General features: G+C 36.3%; 1 protein-coding gene across 1 annotated transcript in view; it reads right to left on the reverse strand.

Annotated features, from left to right (window-relative positions):
• Positions 1–12,455, reverse strand: part of LOC101112602 (contactin-6) — a 328,617-nt gene that overhangs the window by 162,312 nt on the left and 153,850 nt on the right. The window contains 1 exon segment of the mRNA XM_060402851.1: positions 12,211–12,386. Coding sequence (XP_060258834.1) covers positions 12,211–12,386 — 176 coding nt within the window.

Below are 12,455 nucleotides of genomic sequence, written 5' to 3' on the forward strand. Positions count from 1 at the left end.
CACTTTCATGCATTGGAGAAGGAAATGGCAACCCACTCCAGTGTTCTTGCCTGGAGAATCCCAGGGATAGGGGAGCCTGGTGGGCTGCCGTCTATGGGGTCGCACAGAGTTGGACACGACTGAAGCAACTTAGCATGCTAGCATCCATCATAGCAGATGTACTCAACATCACAAAACTAGAAATGCTTACAGGCCTCATTTTTATAAATTTCCACTATTCCCTCATTTCTACAAGAATGAAGAAGGGGGTGACATAAATGTAACACCACCAGTTCTGGAACCAGAACAATTTTCTTCCTAGACCATCAATCTAGGAAGTCTGAGAAAATGAAAGTAAACAGAGGAATGTCTAGGAAAAATATTCTAACCTAGTTTTCTGATAGAGGTAGACAGGACCTCTGGAGTGAGTTACGCTTTGTGACCATTCCACCAAGAAAAGTCACAGCATCCACTGCCTGTGCAGAGCGCATATTGATGGTATTGCAACAGCTATAGCCAGAGGTTGGTGAGGATTGCAAATAGACAGTGACTGGGCTCCAGGAGTAGTAAACTAGGCACATAGTTTGAGAAGCCTCTTAACTAATGTTATGGAAGAGGCTTGAGGAGCATCTCACAAATACAAGCTATTATTTTTGAGATATGATGTAAGAAACCACCATAAGAAAACCAATGTTGTAAGCGTTTGAACAGGTTTGTGAGGGGAATGTCATTCACTGAATCACCCATTTTGCTCTTGAAGATTCACAGGAGAAACTTCTCTCAGGTTCTAGAATCAGAGGAATTATGCTTACAGAAACAATTGACATGTTTTTAATCCCCTGAAAGATAGGAACCCTTTTTTGCCTTCACCACTGGAAAGCTCAATTTTAGTGATTGGATAGAACTTTATGATATGAGTTTTTATTTCTTTTTTATTTTTATTTGGGATTTTATTCTCCTTGAGTTTAGCTTACAAACCAAACCTCATATTTAATATGTACCATCAACTGAACCACACCCAGATATTAGAACTTATTATAAGACTACCGTAATTGAGTTTGGCATTTGCACAGGATAGAAAATACACCAATGGAAGAGAAGAGAGAAAGCCTAAAGCAGTCCCAGGCATACTTGAATATCTTCAGCAATGGCAATATAGGACATTGAAGCAAGGGCTGCATTTTTCATAAATTGATTGGCTCAATAGGATCCGTGTAAAATATGCATATATATTGAACCTACCTTACCCCACGCCAACAAATAAATAAATAACTTCCAGGTGCACTGCAATTTTAAATATGAAGGTCAAGCCAGTAAATTAAAGTAATAATATAGGTGAGTATCTTCATTTAATCAAGGTAGGAAAGCATTTCTTAAACTTTTTACAAAAAGCATCATTACATATAGGGAACAACTGATAAATTGGACTGTATTAAAGTTGAAAATTTCTATTTATCAAGACATGTTTAAGTGAGTTAAAGGCAAGCCACAAAGTAGGAAAAGCTATTCCTCCACATAAAAGCAACAATGTGCTCATAGCTAGAACCAATCACTAAGACAAAGATGGCTTAAGAGAAAAATGAGTTAAATGTTTTCTTCTAAAAGGGAGAGGATTTGCATAAAGCCAATACACACATGAAAGGTGCTCAAGTTCATTAGTTGCCAAGAAATGTAAATCAAACCCAAATAAGACAACTTAGCAGATCCTCTTCAACACTAAAATTTTAAAAAAGACTGACAAAATAGTTGACAAAAGATAGTGTCACCTGTGGTCAAAAAACATTGCTGGTAAGAGGGTAAATTCATAAAACCACTAGAGACAACAGTTGACATTATCTTTTAAAGTTGTAAATACGCATACCCAAATGCCCTATAATTCTACTCTATGGTATAAACAACAGATAAATGTCTACACAAATGTACCAAAGATATAAACATGATTATTCATAAAGAATTATTCATCTTTCCCTCTAGAAACAATCCACATTTCCATTAAGATGAGAAGTCATTCAGTAATCATAGTATACTTGTATAATAAAATATTATATAGCAGTGGAAATGAATGATCTACAATTGCCCACAACAACATGAATAAATCTCATAAATACTGTCGACTGCAAAGCCAGACTCAAAGGAATATATATAGTGTGGTTTTATTCAATTGAAAAAGACAATATTTATTTACAAGTCAAGAAAGTGGAGAGGAGAGAGGAAGTAGAAAGTGGAAAGGTATAGTAGGGAAAGGGCTTCTGGGGTTGCCGGTTTTCTGTCTCTGGATCTGGCATAGTAATATTTCACTGTTCTTATATGTTTTGTAATTTTCTGTATGTGTTTGCTTCTTGGAAAAGATTACATATAAATTAATGTCTTAAAACAAGATGAACATTTCCAGAGGTTGACACCAAATCCTCTTTATCATTCAAATTCACTTTTTAAACATTTGATTTGGGTCTGCCTTTTCAGTAACATATTAAAATTCCTAGAAAATAATTCATTTGTTTCTTTAGTACAAATAAGAATGTAGCTGTGAGTCCTGACTAAATCTGTAAATTTCAAAAGCAAAATCTCTATGGGTTATGTGCAAAAGTTCCTCAAAATCTTTGTCAAGTAGCATAAGAGTAATAAATAAGCCCTTTGGCTTTGGGTTTCTTTCTCTATTTTACAAACCAGGAGCTCACAGTTTTGATTAGATGAATACCTTACTTTGTAACATTTTTGTCTCGAACCCCAACTCTTCACCTCTGCAGCTTGAATGTGCACTTTTATTCAAATGGATCCAAAAAAACTAAGTCTTACCAAATATGGGAAGTAAGAGAAAGCCTGCCTTTTGAAAAAGTGTCATTTCTGATAAGATACATACATAGATGTCCAACAGTGATGAAGAAGAAGAAAATGAGGCTAAGACATTGAATAATCCATTTTCCTGTTGATTTAGTAAAGAAAATAAAAATAATAGTAGCTTGCTGTAATTTAGTTATACAACTAGTCTGAGTCCAGTTGTTTAAGGCTTAAGTTATTTTTAAAAGCAAAGACAAACTCTTCTCCTTTTTACAATACCTATTGATGGTTTTATATTAAGATAAATTGAGAATATTAACTTCATTGGAACAATTTGATCATGAAAAACCAATACTAATTTATCTGATTTATTTTATTTAATAAGTTAAAGAAAAATATGTCAACTTACTTTGTTTAGTTATTTTCCTGATGTAAAAGAAAAAAAGGTTAAAAGCCATCTAGCATTTTCAATTATAATTAGATATGCATTACCCACTTGACACATACTTCAAAATTATCAGAGCCTTTACAATTTCCAAATGCACTTTCAAGTGTTATCTTTAAAACTCCTTCTCCCAGGTCTTAATTTATTTTTCAGATATAAATGCACTTTGCCACCATATCATCAGGATCATGTATAACTGTTTTTATATTTCTTACATGTGAAAATAATTTAAAGACATTTTGAATCATCAGTACCCAAGGAAGCTTTTAAAATTTATTTCCAAATGTGAGGGGTTTCTTTTGTTTGTTTGTTTTTTGTGCTTGTAAAGATACTGGGCAAAAGACAGAAATGAAAATACACATCCCCTTCCCTTGTGGTTCAGCTGATAAAGAATCTGCCTGCAATGTGGGAGACCTAAGTTCAAACCCTGGGTTGGGAAGATCCCCTGGAGAAGAGCATGGCAACCCACTTATGCATTCTGGCTTGGAGAATTCCATTGAGTGTATAGTCCATGGGGTCGCAAAGAGTCAGACACGACTGAGTGACTTTCACTTTCACTTTTTCAAATAATATACAGGTATCTTCGGAGTTCCTTCTCTAAAGAGTCAAAGACCTTTATATCATTACTTTTACCTGGAGATCTTTTCTGTTGTTCTGATTATGGTTTTTGGATTTATGTGGGTTCTGTTTTACTTCCTCTACCTACATATATATATATATACATATATACATATATATATATATATATATATATATTTAAAAGTTATTTTGAGATTGAGATGTGAAAAATTCTAGGTCTGTGATAGGTTAATGACCAGGTGATGTGTTTGCCCCATTTTCAATTTCTTTAATTTCTCAACCTGCAAAACATGATTTGGGACAGGTTACAGATAGAGAATAAAGACGAACATCATTGCAGATATAAAACCCTTGGCATTTCTCCGGGAAAGAAAAAATTTACAATGATTGTAAATGCTCACATCTTTATAGCCCTTTAAAATGAAATATTATCACATGTTAACCTTGAGCCATCTAAAATTAAACCCTGTGACATGAAGCAAGAATTCTTTAACTTCATCCTACAAGTGTGAGAAGTGAGGTTTGGAGCATCCCTAAACGTGTGCCTGTGTGTGAAGTCGCTTCAGTTGTGTCCAACTCTTTGCAACCCCATGGACTGTAGCTCACCCCGTTCCTCTGTCCATGGGATTCTCCAGGCAAGAATACTGGAGTGGGTTGCCATGCCCTCCTCCTAGGGATATTCCCAAGCCAGGGAATGAACTCACGTTTCAAGTCTCATGCATTGGTAGGTGGGTTCTTTACCCCTAGAATCCCTAAATATGTATATGGTGGTTTTAATAATAAAATTAAGATCATTAATATATCAGATCAGTATTTTTAATGAAAAACTATTAGTATTTTCAAACAACAGTTTATAAACAACTTCAAAATCTGCAACATCATTCAAAGCATTTCCATTGTTCTTAGGATAACTACTGAAGTACCAAACTTGGTCTATACACAGTTACATGGCCAGACCTCTCCCAGGCTCTCAATCAACAACTCACAACATATGCCAGATGCCCTTACCCACTGCTCTGCATATAATAATGCATATTTGGTCCTTATAATAAACCTATATAAAGAGAGTGGGCTTCCCAGGTGGTACTATTGGTACAGAACCCACCTGCCATTGCAGGAGACATAAGAGACATGGGTTCCATCTGTGGATCACGAAGATCCCTTGGAGAAGGGAATAGCACCCCACTTCAGTATTTTTGCCTGGAAGACCCCATAGACTGGAGCTTGGTAGGCTACAGTCCATAGAGTCACAAAGAATTGGACACAACTGAAGCGACTTAGCACACACATGTGCAGACAGTGGGTACTATTGACACCACTATTTTACACATGAATTCACAAGTGTATACATCGTCACACTGAGTGAGAATATTTTTGAAACATAGTTCATCCCTGGTGCCTCTGCCTAAAATCTTCATGATATGATAGAATTTTGCTGTTTTTTCTGGCATCACCCAATCATTCCATTATTCACAGATTACGCTTGGAAATAAAGGGTCTCTGAAATTTGGATGTACCTGGCTCTAATTTATGGTTCAGCCTTGTCCTAGAAAACCAGTTATTTCTGAATCATGGCATTTCATGTTCCTGCCTGGTTTTTCCCATTCCCCTCACATTTTCTCTAATACTTGAGGCTTGTTTGCATTTGCATTCCTCTTGTTCTCCTGCGGACCTGAACATTCTCCTCCCCTATTTTCTTTATCTGCAACACAATCTAATATTTCAAGGCTCAGTTCAAGCCCCATTGTCTTTGGAAGGCTTCCCTTGCCCTTTGTCCAATCCAGACAAACTTGACTACTTTCTCTTCTGGTCTCTCTTATAGATTACATCTAACCCTCTCACATCACCTGAGGCTTTTTTTGAGGAGGTGCTGTGTGGTAAAGAATCTGCCTGCAGTGGAGCCGCAGGAGTCATGGGTTTCATCCCTGAATTGGAAAGATTCCCTGGAAGAGGACTTGGCAATCCACTCCAGTATTCTTGCCTGGAGATTCCCATGGACAGAGGCGTCTGGTGGGCTACAATCTATAGGGTCGCAAAGAGTCAGACACAACTGAAGCAACTTAGCATGCAAGCACATGTGGGCATTAAGAACATGGACTCCAGGTTCCAACTGCCCGGGTTTGAATACTGACTCTGTCGCTTATTATGTGTGTGATTTGAGGCAAGTTGGTTAATTCTTCTCCAGCCTCGATCTGGTCATCCGAAAAAGGGATTATAGTAACTTCATAGTGTTATTGTGAGGCTCATTGAAGTTAATTTACATAAAGAGCTTGGAACGCTGCCTGCTATGTAATATGTATTATGCAAATGCTAGCAATTTCTTTCTTTCTTTTTTTTCTTGCTCACAGGTTTTTCACCTGTCTGCTCTGTGAAGACAGGGAGTAGGTATTTCTTATCTACCATTTGATCTTTAGTTCCTAGCACAGTGCTTGATGCATATAAATAAGGTGTTTTCTGGTTGCTTGGCTGATGAATAAATAAATGACCATTGATTTATTCAACCAGTCTAGCATCAGTCTTGCAAAACGAGGAGATTTCAGCAATAATAGAAGAAACTTATTTAAAACATTATCTGTGATTAAATATTAAATAGAGGAGGACCAAAAAGTCTATTCATAAGTAACTTTTATCCCAGTGTTTCTCTATTCATTGGTAGAGGTATATATTATGAGTCTCAAAAAAAAAAAAAAAAAAAGGTCAGTGAAATCAGAGGTTTCTTTCAAAATTCTCTACATTTTCTTCACTCAAGGATGACATTTTAAACAGCAATGACAGATGCAATGTTCTCTCACACAAATACAGAGTAATTCATTAACATACATATGAAAGGAAGACGTCTACATTCAACCTTTACCACCAAAGTCCTTGAGAAATAAAAGAAATTCAAAGCAGCTGCATGTGTAGCTTGTATAAAGTCAAACTGGTTTTATCATTCAAGAATGCCAGGGTGATAACAGAAGCTTTTGGTGACTAGACATTGCATTTGCTTTAGGGTTGAGGTTGCTTGGAGGAAAAAAGAAAAGAGCTTAAATAAGAAACTACCTGATAATTTGGAATGACAGAATCTTATATGGAAGAATTGAAGGAAACGTTTGCGATTAAATAATTCAAAACATACCTTTAATAAGTCTACAGAGATGACTAACTTGCCTGAGTTACATAGCAATTTAAAGACAGATTAGATTTAGGAGGATGTTTTATAACGGAGTTTTTTGGGTTTTGTTTTTTAAATATTTGGGCTGTATTCCTGCATGGTTTTGTGGTGGGATGATTCAAGTTAAGGCAACTCTAATAGGCCGGAGTCTAAAATAAACTCCAAGGGAGATTTTGAATTGCTGAACATCAGGAAAGAATTTGCAAACACAAGCCATCAACTATCTAGACACATTACCTACAGAGCCTCTCCCATGGATGAGTTAGGTTCTGAAAGGTGGTTCATAGTTCATTTGTTCTGAAGGTTAAAGTGGCACCATACAACTGCCAACGGGTGGGAAGCAGAGTTGTTAACACAATTTTATTCTGATGTATAGTTTTGCTCTTACCTATGGAAATTCATATGAATAGAGATTCTGGACCAAATTTGTCTGTCAATAAGATCAAATATCTTTTATGTTTAGTGTCTGTCTTACTCTGGTTTCCTTAGAAGCAGCGCCTGAAGCAGAGGTTCAACTGCGTTCATTTATCGAGGAAACACTTGAAGGAGAAATGGAGGGATGGGAACTGGATAGGGCATAGGAAGGGGCTAAGCAAAAGGGGGTCTCAGCTGTTGTCTAGCTCCAGCCTGAGCCCATGGGGAGCTCTAGGGCACGTGTTGAAGAAACGGGGTAGCTGTGGCCATTAACAGCTGGGCTCACTGTCCAGTAAAGGAGATTTGAACCCAGCACTAATGGGATCTACCACCAGGCCTATGTGAAGTTTACTGTCCTTTAGAAATGGCTTATTATTTCAACAGTGATTATGTCAAAGGCCTATTAAATAAACAACAAAAGCCCATTTGATCTGTGTGAGCACTGTTTGAATTGGACTGAATGCCTTAATACAAAAGACATGAGTTTTAGAATCTGATTTTTTTTTTTAATGGAACATAACTGTTTTACAATGTTGTATTGGTTTCTGCTGTAGAATCTGGACTTTTGTACTAAAGTTACAACCGATTCTCTAACAATATATTTTCTAAAAAGTCCCAATCTCAGTGAGCCTCAGGCTTCTAATCTGTAAAATGGAAATGATAGAATTATCCTCTTATGGTTATTCCACAGTTCAAGAAAGGTAATACATGTCAAACACTTAAAAGCCTTGAAAACAACTGGTCTGGAGGAAGTTTTGAAATGTAAAATAGATTTTTCTATGAGTAACTGTAGCAGTTTGAAATATATGGATGTTTGGCCAATTTGGGGGAGGAAATGAAAATATCAGAAGAATTAAAGTTACTATTTCCTGAGTGCCTATAAAGGACCAGGGGTTCACATCATTACTCACTTAATTCCTGTCACTGTCCTTTGGATTCTGCCGTAATTCTCACTGTATACATTTCATAAATAGGCTTAATATTGTCAAAAGGTGACCTAATTTCCTGCTGCTGGATATTTCACAGAGATAGAATTTGAACTCAGGTCTGTTTGTAGGGAAAGTTTTAGCATGTGACCACCATTGTTATGATTTTAAGAAAGGTACAAAAGCCTTTCTAGGAAAATAGGCAATGTTGAAAATTTATGAAGATAGTGATGAGAACTCAGATTAAGTTGAAGTCATGGCTAGAGGTAGAATAACGGTGTTAAGTCTATGTTTAACTTTTTAAGGAACTCCCATGCTGTATGCCATAGTAGCTGTACGAATTTGCATCCCCACCAGTAATGCAGAAGGGTTTCAATTTTCCACACCTTTGACAACACTTATTATTCTCTGTGGATACTTTTGTTGTTGTTTATTTGTTTTGTTTTGTTTTGTTTTTTGGTAATAGCCACCTTAATGAGTATGAAGTAGTATTTTCTGGTTTTGATTTGTATTTGTATACTGATTAGTGATATTTAAGATGTTTTCATAGAAAAACAAATTTTTTTATTGGATAGTTCCCTTCTATTTTGTTCTCTCTTCTGCTTTCTGCCACTCCTTTCTCTGTATCTTCATTTTCTCTGTCTATCTCAAAGTAACCTTATTTCTAAGATTATGTGCAGATTTCAACGTGTATACAAGTGTAATCTCTTTAGGTGAAATTTCAGAAAATCTATTTTGCAAAACTAAATCCTGTGTGCCTTAAATGAAATTAGAAGAAATAATTTGTAAATGGAGCCTCCTGGGCTGTAAGTTATTAACACCTTTTGATTTATTTTTAAGATCTTTATGCACATTTGTTCGAAACAGATCATTCAGAGTTGTGTAATAGCAGTGACAAAGCTAGAAGTGGTATTTTTCACATTTTTAAAATAAATTGTTTACTACTTGGAATGAACAACTGACTTAAGTAAGCTGGCAAGAGTACTTATGAGATCTAGGAAAGAAAAGGAGATACTTTATAGGTGATTAAAAAGTGTTGGTTATTTTTAGAGTTGATTCAAGTCAGCAGAGATAAACTCAACCAAATCTCTCCATGGAAAGAACAGGAAACATTTCAGGCAAGACACTGTTATAGTTACTGGACAGAAAAGGCAGAATGATCTGATTCTTTCTTGTTTGTTTGTTTTGTTTTTTCAAGTTTAAGACTTGAAACCTAAGACCCTTTAAGTCTGCAGGAGAAAGATCAGCTAATGGATGTAGACCTTCTTTCTCCATGAATAGTAATAGAAATGCTTTTAGGGAACAACAGTCATATACTTTCAACTCCCAAAAAAGAAAACTTTATGAAGAGACAGGAAAGTCCACAAGGATAGAAGAACTGACTTTCCTCATTCATCCAAATGAAAGCATAATTTTTTTTTCTGAATTTTAAATATTTCCTCTTTTTTTTTAGCAAATAGAAGTTATGTTTTAACTTACAAAAACTTCTAGTTACACATTTTTAAAGCAGAAAAATAAGTAAAAGAATAATTTAGAAATTAAAAATACAAATTTTTCATTTAAAAGGGGGAACAAAGAGAAGGCAATATATGGCCATATAAAGCACAGTGCATTAACTTTCATCATAGGTATTCAGTTATTTTCAAGAATGGATAGAATCCATAACTCTGGAGAAACACCAGGTGTAGCAAATAAATATGCTCTATGGGATTGCCTTTCCCAGAAAATCAAATTTATTAAATTTATTTTTATGCAATCTGACCATGTATATCTCCTAGGGTCATCTTCTATTCAAGTGAAAAAAAAATACATTATTTTGGCAGAGTCTTTCAAAGCCTGTGGAGCAATTGTTTACTTCTGTAAAATAAGTCTTCATTAATATTTTGTTCGCTATTGTTTTTACAAGTGATGGTCTTAGCTGAAATGTAGAAATCAAGTATTGTGATTATCTTTACCCTAAGTTTCAAATGGGGCTCCCATTTGGTTCAGACAGTAAAGAATCCACCTGCAATGCAGGAGACCTGAGTTCCATCTCAGGTTGGGAACAGCCACCAGCATTTTTTTATATTCCATTTAGCCCTGTAAAATTTTGCATTATCCTTTGTTTTCTAAAGATATAAATACATTCAGATACACTTAGCAATGCTTGTGTATACATGTGTGTATGTGTGTATATAGAGGACCACATACATATATGTACATGCGTGTATATTTATAATCACATGCACATTTATACACACATACGTATATATACATCTGTATTTATTTCTGAGTGTATCTGTATACATATTCAGAAACAAGGCCATTTGCAGAATGCTTAACATTGGGGAGCTTTGTGTGGAGCTAGCTATCTTTGGAACACAAGACTTGCAATGAGAAACAGACCTAATTATTAATTTATATAAAGGTGGTTGTGGTGGTAAGTTTAGTTGCTAAGTCATGTCTGACTCTTGTGACACCACGGAGTGTAGGCTGCTAGACTCCTCTGTCCATGGGATCTCCTAGGAAAGAATAATGGAGTGGGTTGCCATTTCGTACTCCAACTTTATATATCTACTGATGATTAAAATAGTTCTGTTAGGGGAAGCACACTGATTGAAACCACCCACCTGGTCAGACACCACAGTAATCATTTGCATGAGTTGTTTTATGACAAGTGTTCCTGGTAAGGAACATGGAACTAATAAGCCTCCACCAACTGGAAGAGTTTGGGAAAGGTCAAACTGAGACCCCACATGTCCGACCACCTCCCACAATCCTTCTCTCTGGCATTCATCTTGGCTGAACAAGGCATGCACCACCAGGAAGGACTCTTGGGTTAGAGTGATTGGCTAAAGACAACCTGGAAACTAATCCCATCACCATAAAACCTGAGACTACAAGCCATATGACAGAGCTGTTCTCCTGGGTTCCCTTACCCTGCTGCTCTCCGCTCTGGTGCCCTTTCCCAATAAAATCTCTTGCTTTGGCAACACATGTGTCTCCTCGGACAATTCATTTCCGAGTGTTAGACAAGAGCCCAGTTTCGGGCCCTGGAAGGAGTCCTCCTTCCTGCAACAGTTCTACAAGTTGGGCTTTGGATGTATGTTTATTCTGTAGATTTCAAAATAGTTACTTTTTCAAAATAACAGAAGGATAGACCTATTCATCAGGGTCCCAAAGAGTAGCTTCTCACTGTTTGGTCCCTGGTACATCCTCTGAGGAGGGCGTGAGTGGGAGTCGCATGGCAGAGGGGGTATAAAGGGAAAGATGTAAGGCTTCTGCTTCATCCACATCAACAAATGTAATTACTTTCAAACAAGGCTTTCCCTGGATCCAATATGAAACATTTCAGTCCCTGGAAACACTATATATAAACACTATAAGAAGCAGTATGTCTATTGTTCATCTGCTAATGTCCCCAAATGTCACCAAGGTAATTATTTGGATGACATTTATGTGACGCAGTTGGACATTGTTACAGTTAATATAAAGTCTGCCTTTGGCAACCACTTTATTTCCACCTGCATCAAACTGCAGATGCATGATCACTCTTCCTGGGAGAAAGCTTTCCTCCCCCAAAAAAATATATTTGCTTTCTTTTATTCATGTGCCCTTCACATTAATGCCCAATGCAAGAGAAGAAGGAAAAAGGATATATATATATATATAAAATCTTTATCTGAATATGTATATCTAAACTTTCAGAGATGTTTCTAAATATAATTCACAAAATACAATAATACTGATATTTCCTGCTTTTTTTTGAAACAGATTAAACTATTCCCAGGAGTCTGAATTCACAAAATGCACACTGTTAAAACTTTTTACCTCTATAAATTCATATTTGCTCTCAAAGAGCATGTGATTGGCAAAGTTAGCTTTTTTCTACTATGGTTATAATAAGAATATATTTTCAGAAACACAAAGATTATAGATTTTCCTCACAAACTCACATGCGAATTGGAGCTTTGCCTTCTGACTCAGAATTGTTCCCAGAGAATTGGTGGCCAGGCACTGGTATGTGCCAATATCTTGATCTGTGCGAGGGCTGCTGATTGCCAAACTGCCTCCATCCAACCTGTAGTGATAGCTCATAGTAAAATCAATATCTGCGCCATTTTGCTTCCACCTTCAAAGGAAAAAAAAATCAAATTATGCCTCCAAAATCAGAGTTGACCACTACTGATTTAAACAACAT

This window comes from Ovis aries, chromosome 19 (assembly GCF_016772045.2).
Source record: "Ovis aries strain OAR_USU_Benz2616 breed Rambouillet chromosome 19, ARS-UI_Ramb_v3.0, whole genome shotgun sequence".
NCBI classification, from domain to species: Eukaryota; Metazoa; Chordata; class Mammalia; order Artiodactyla; family Bovidae; genus Ovis; species Ovis aries.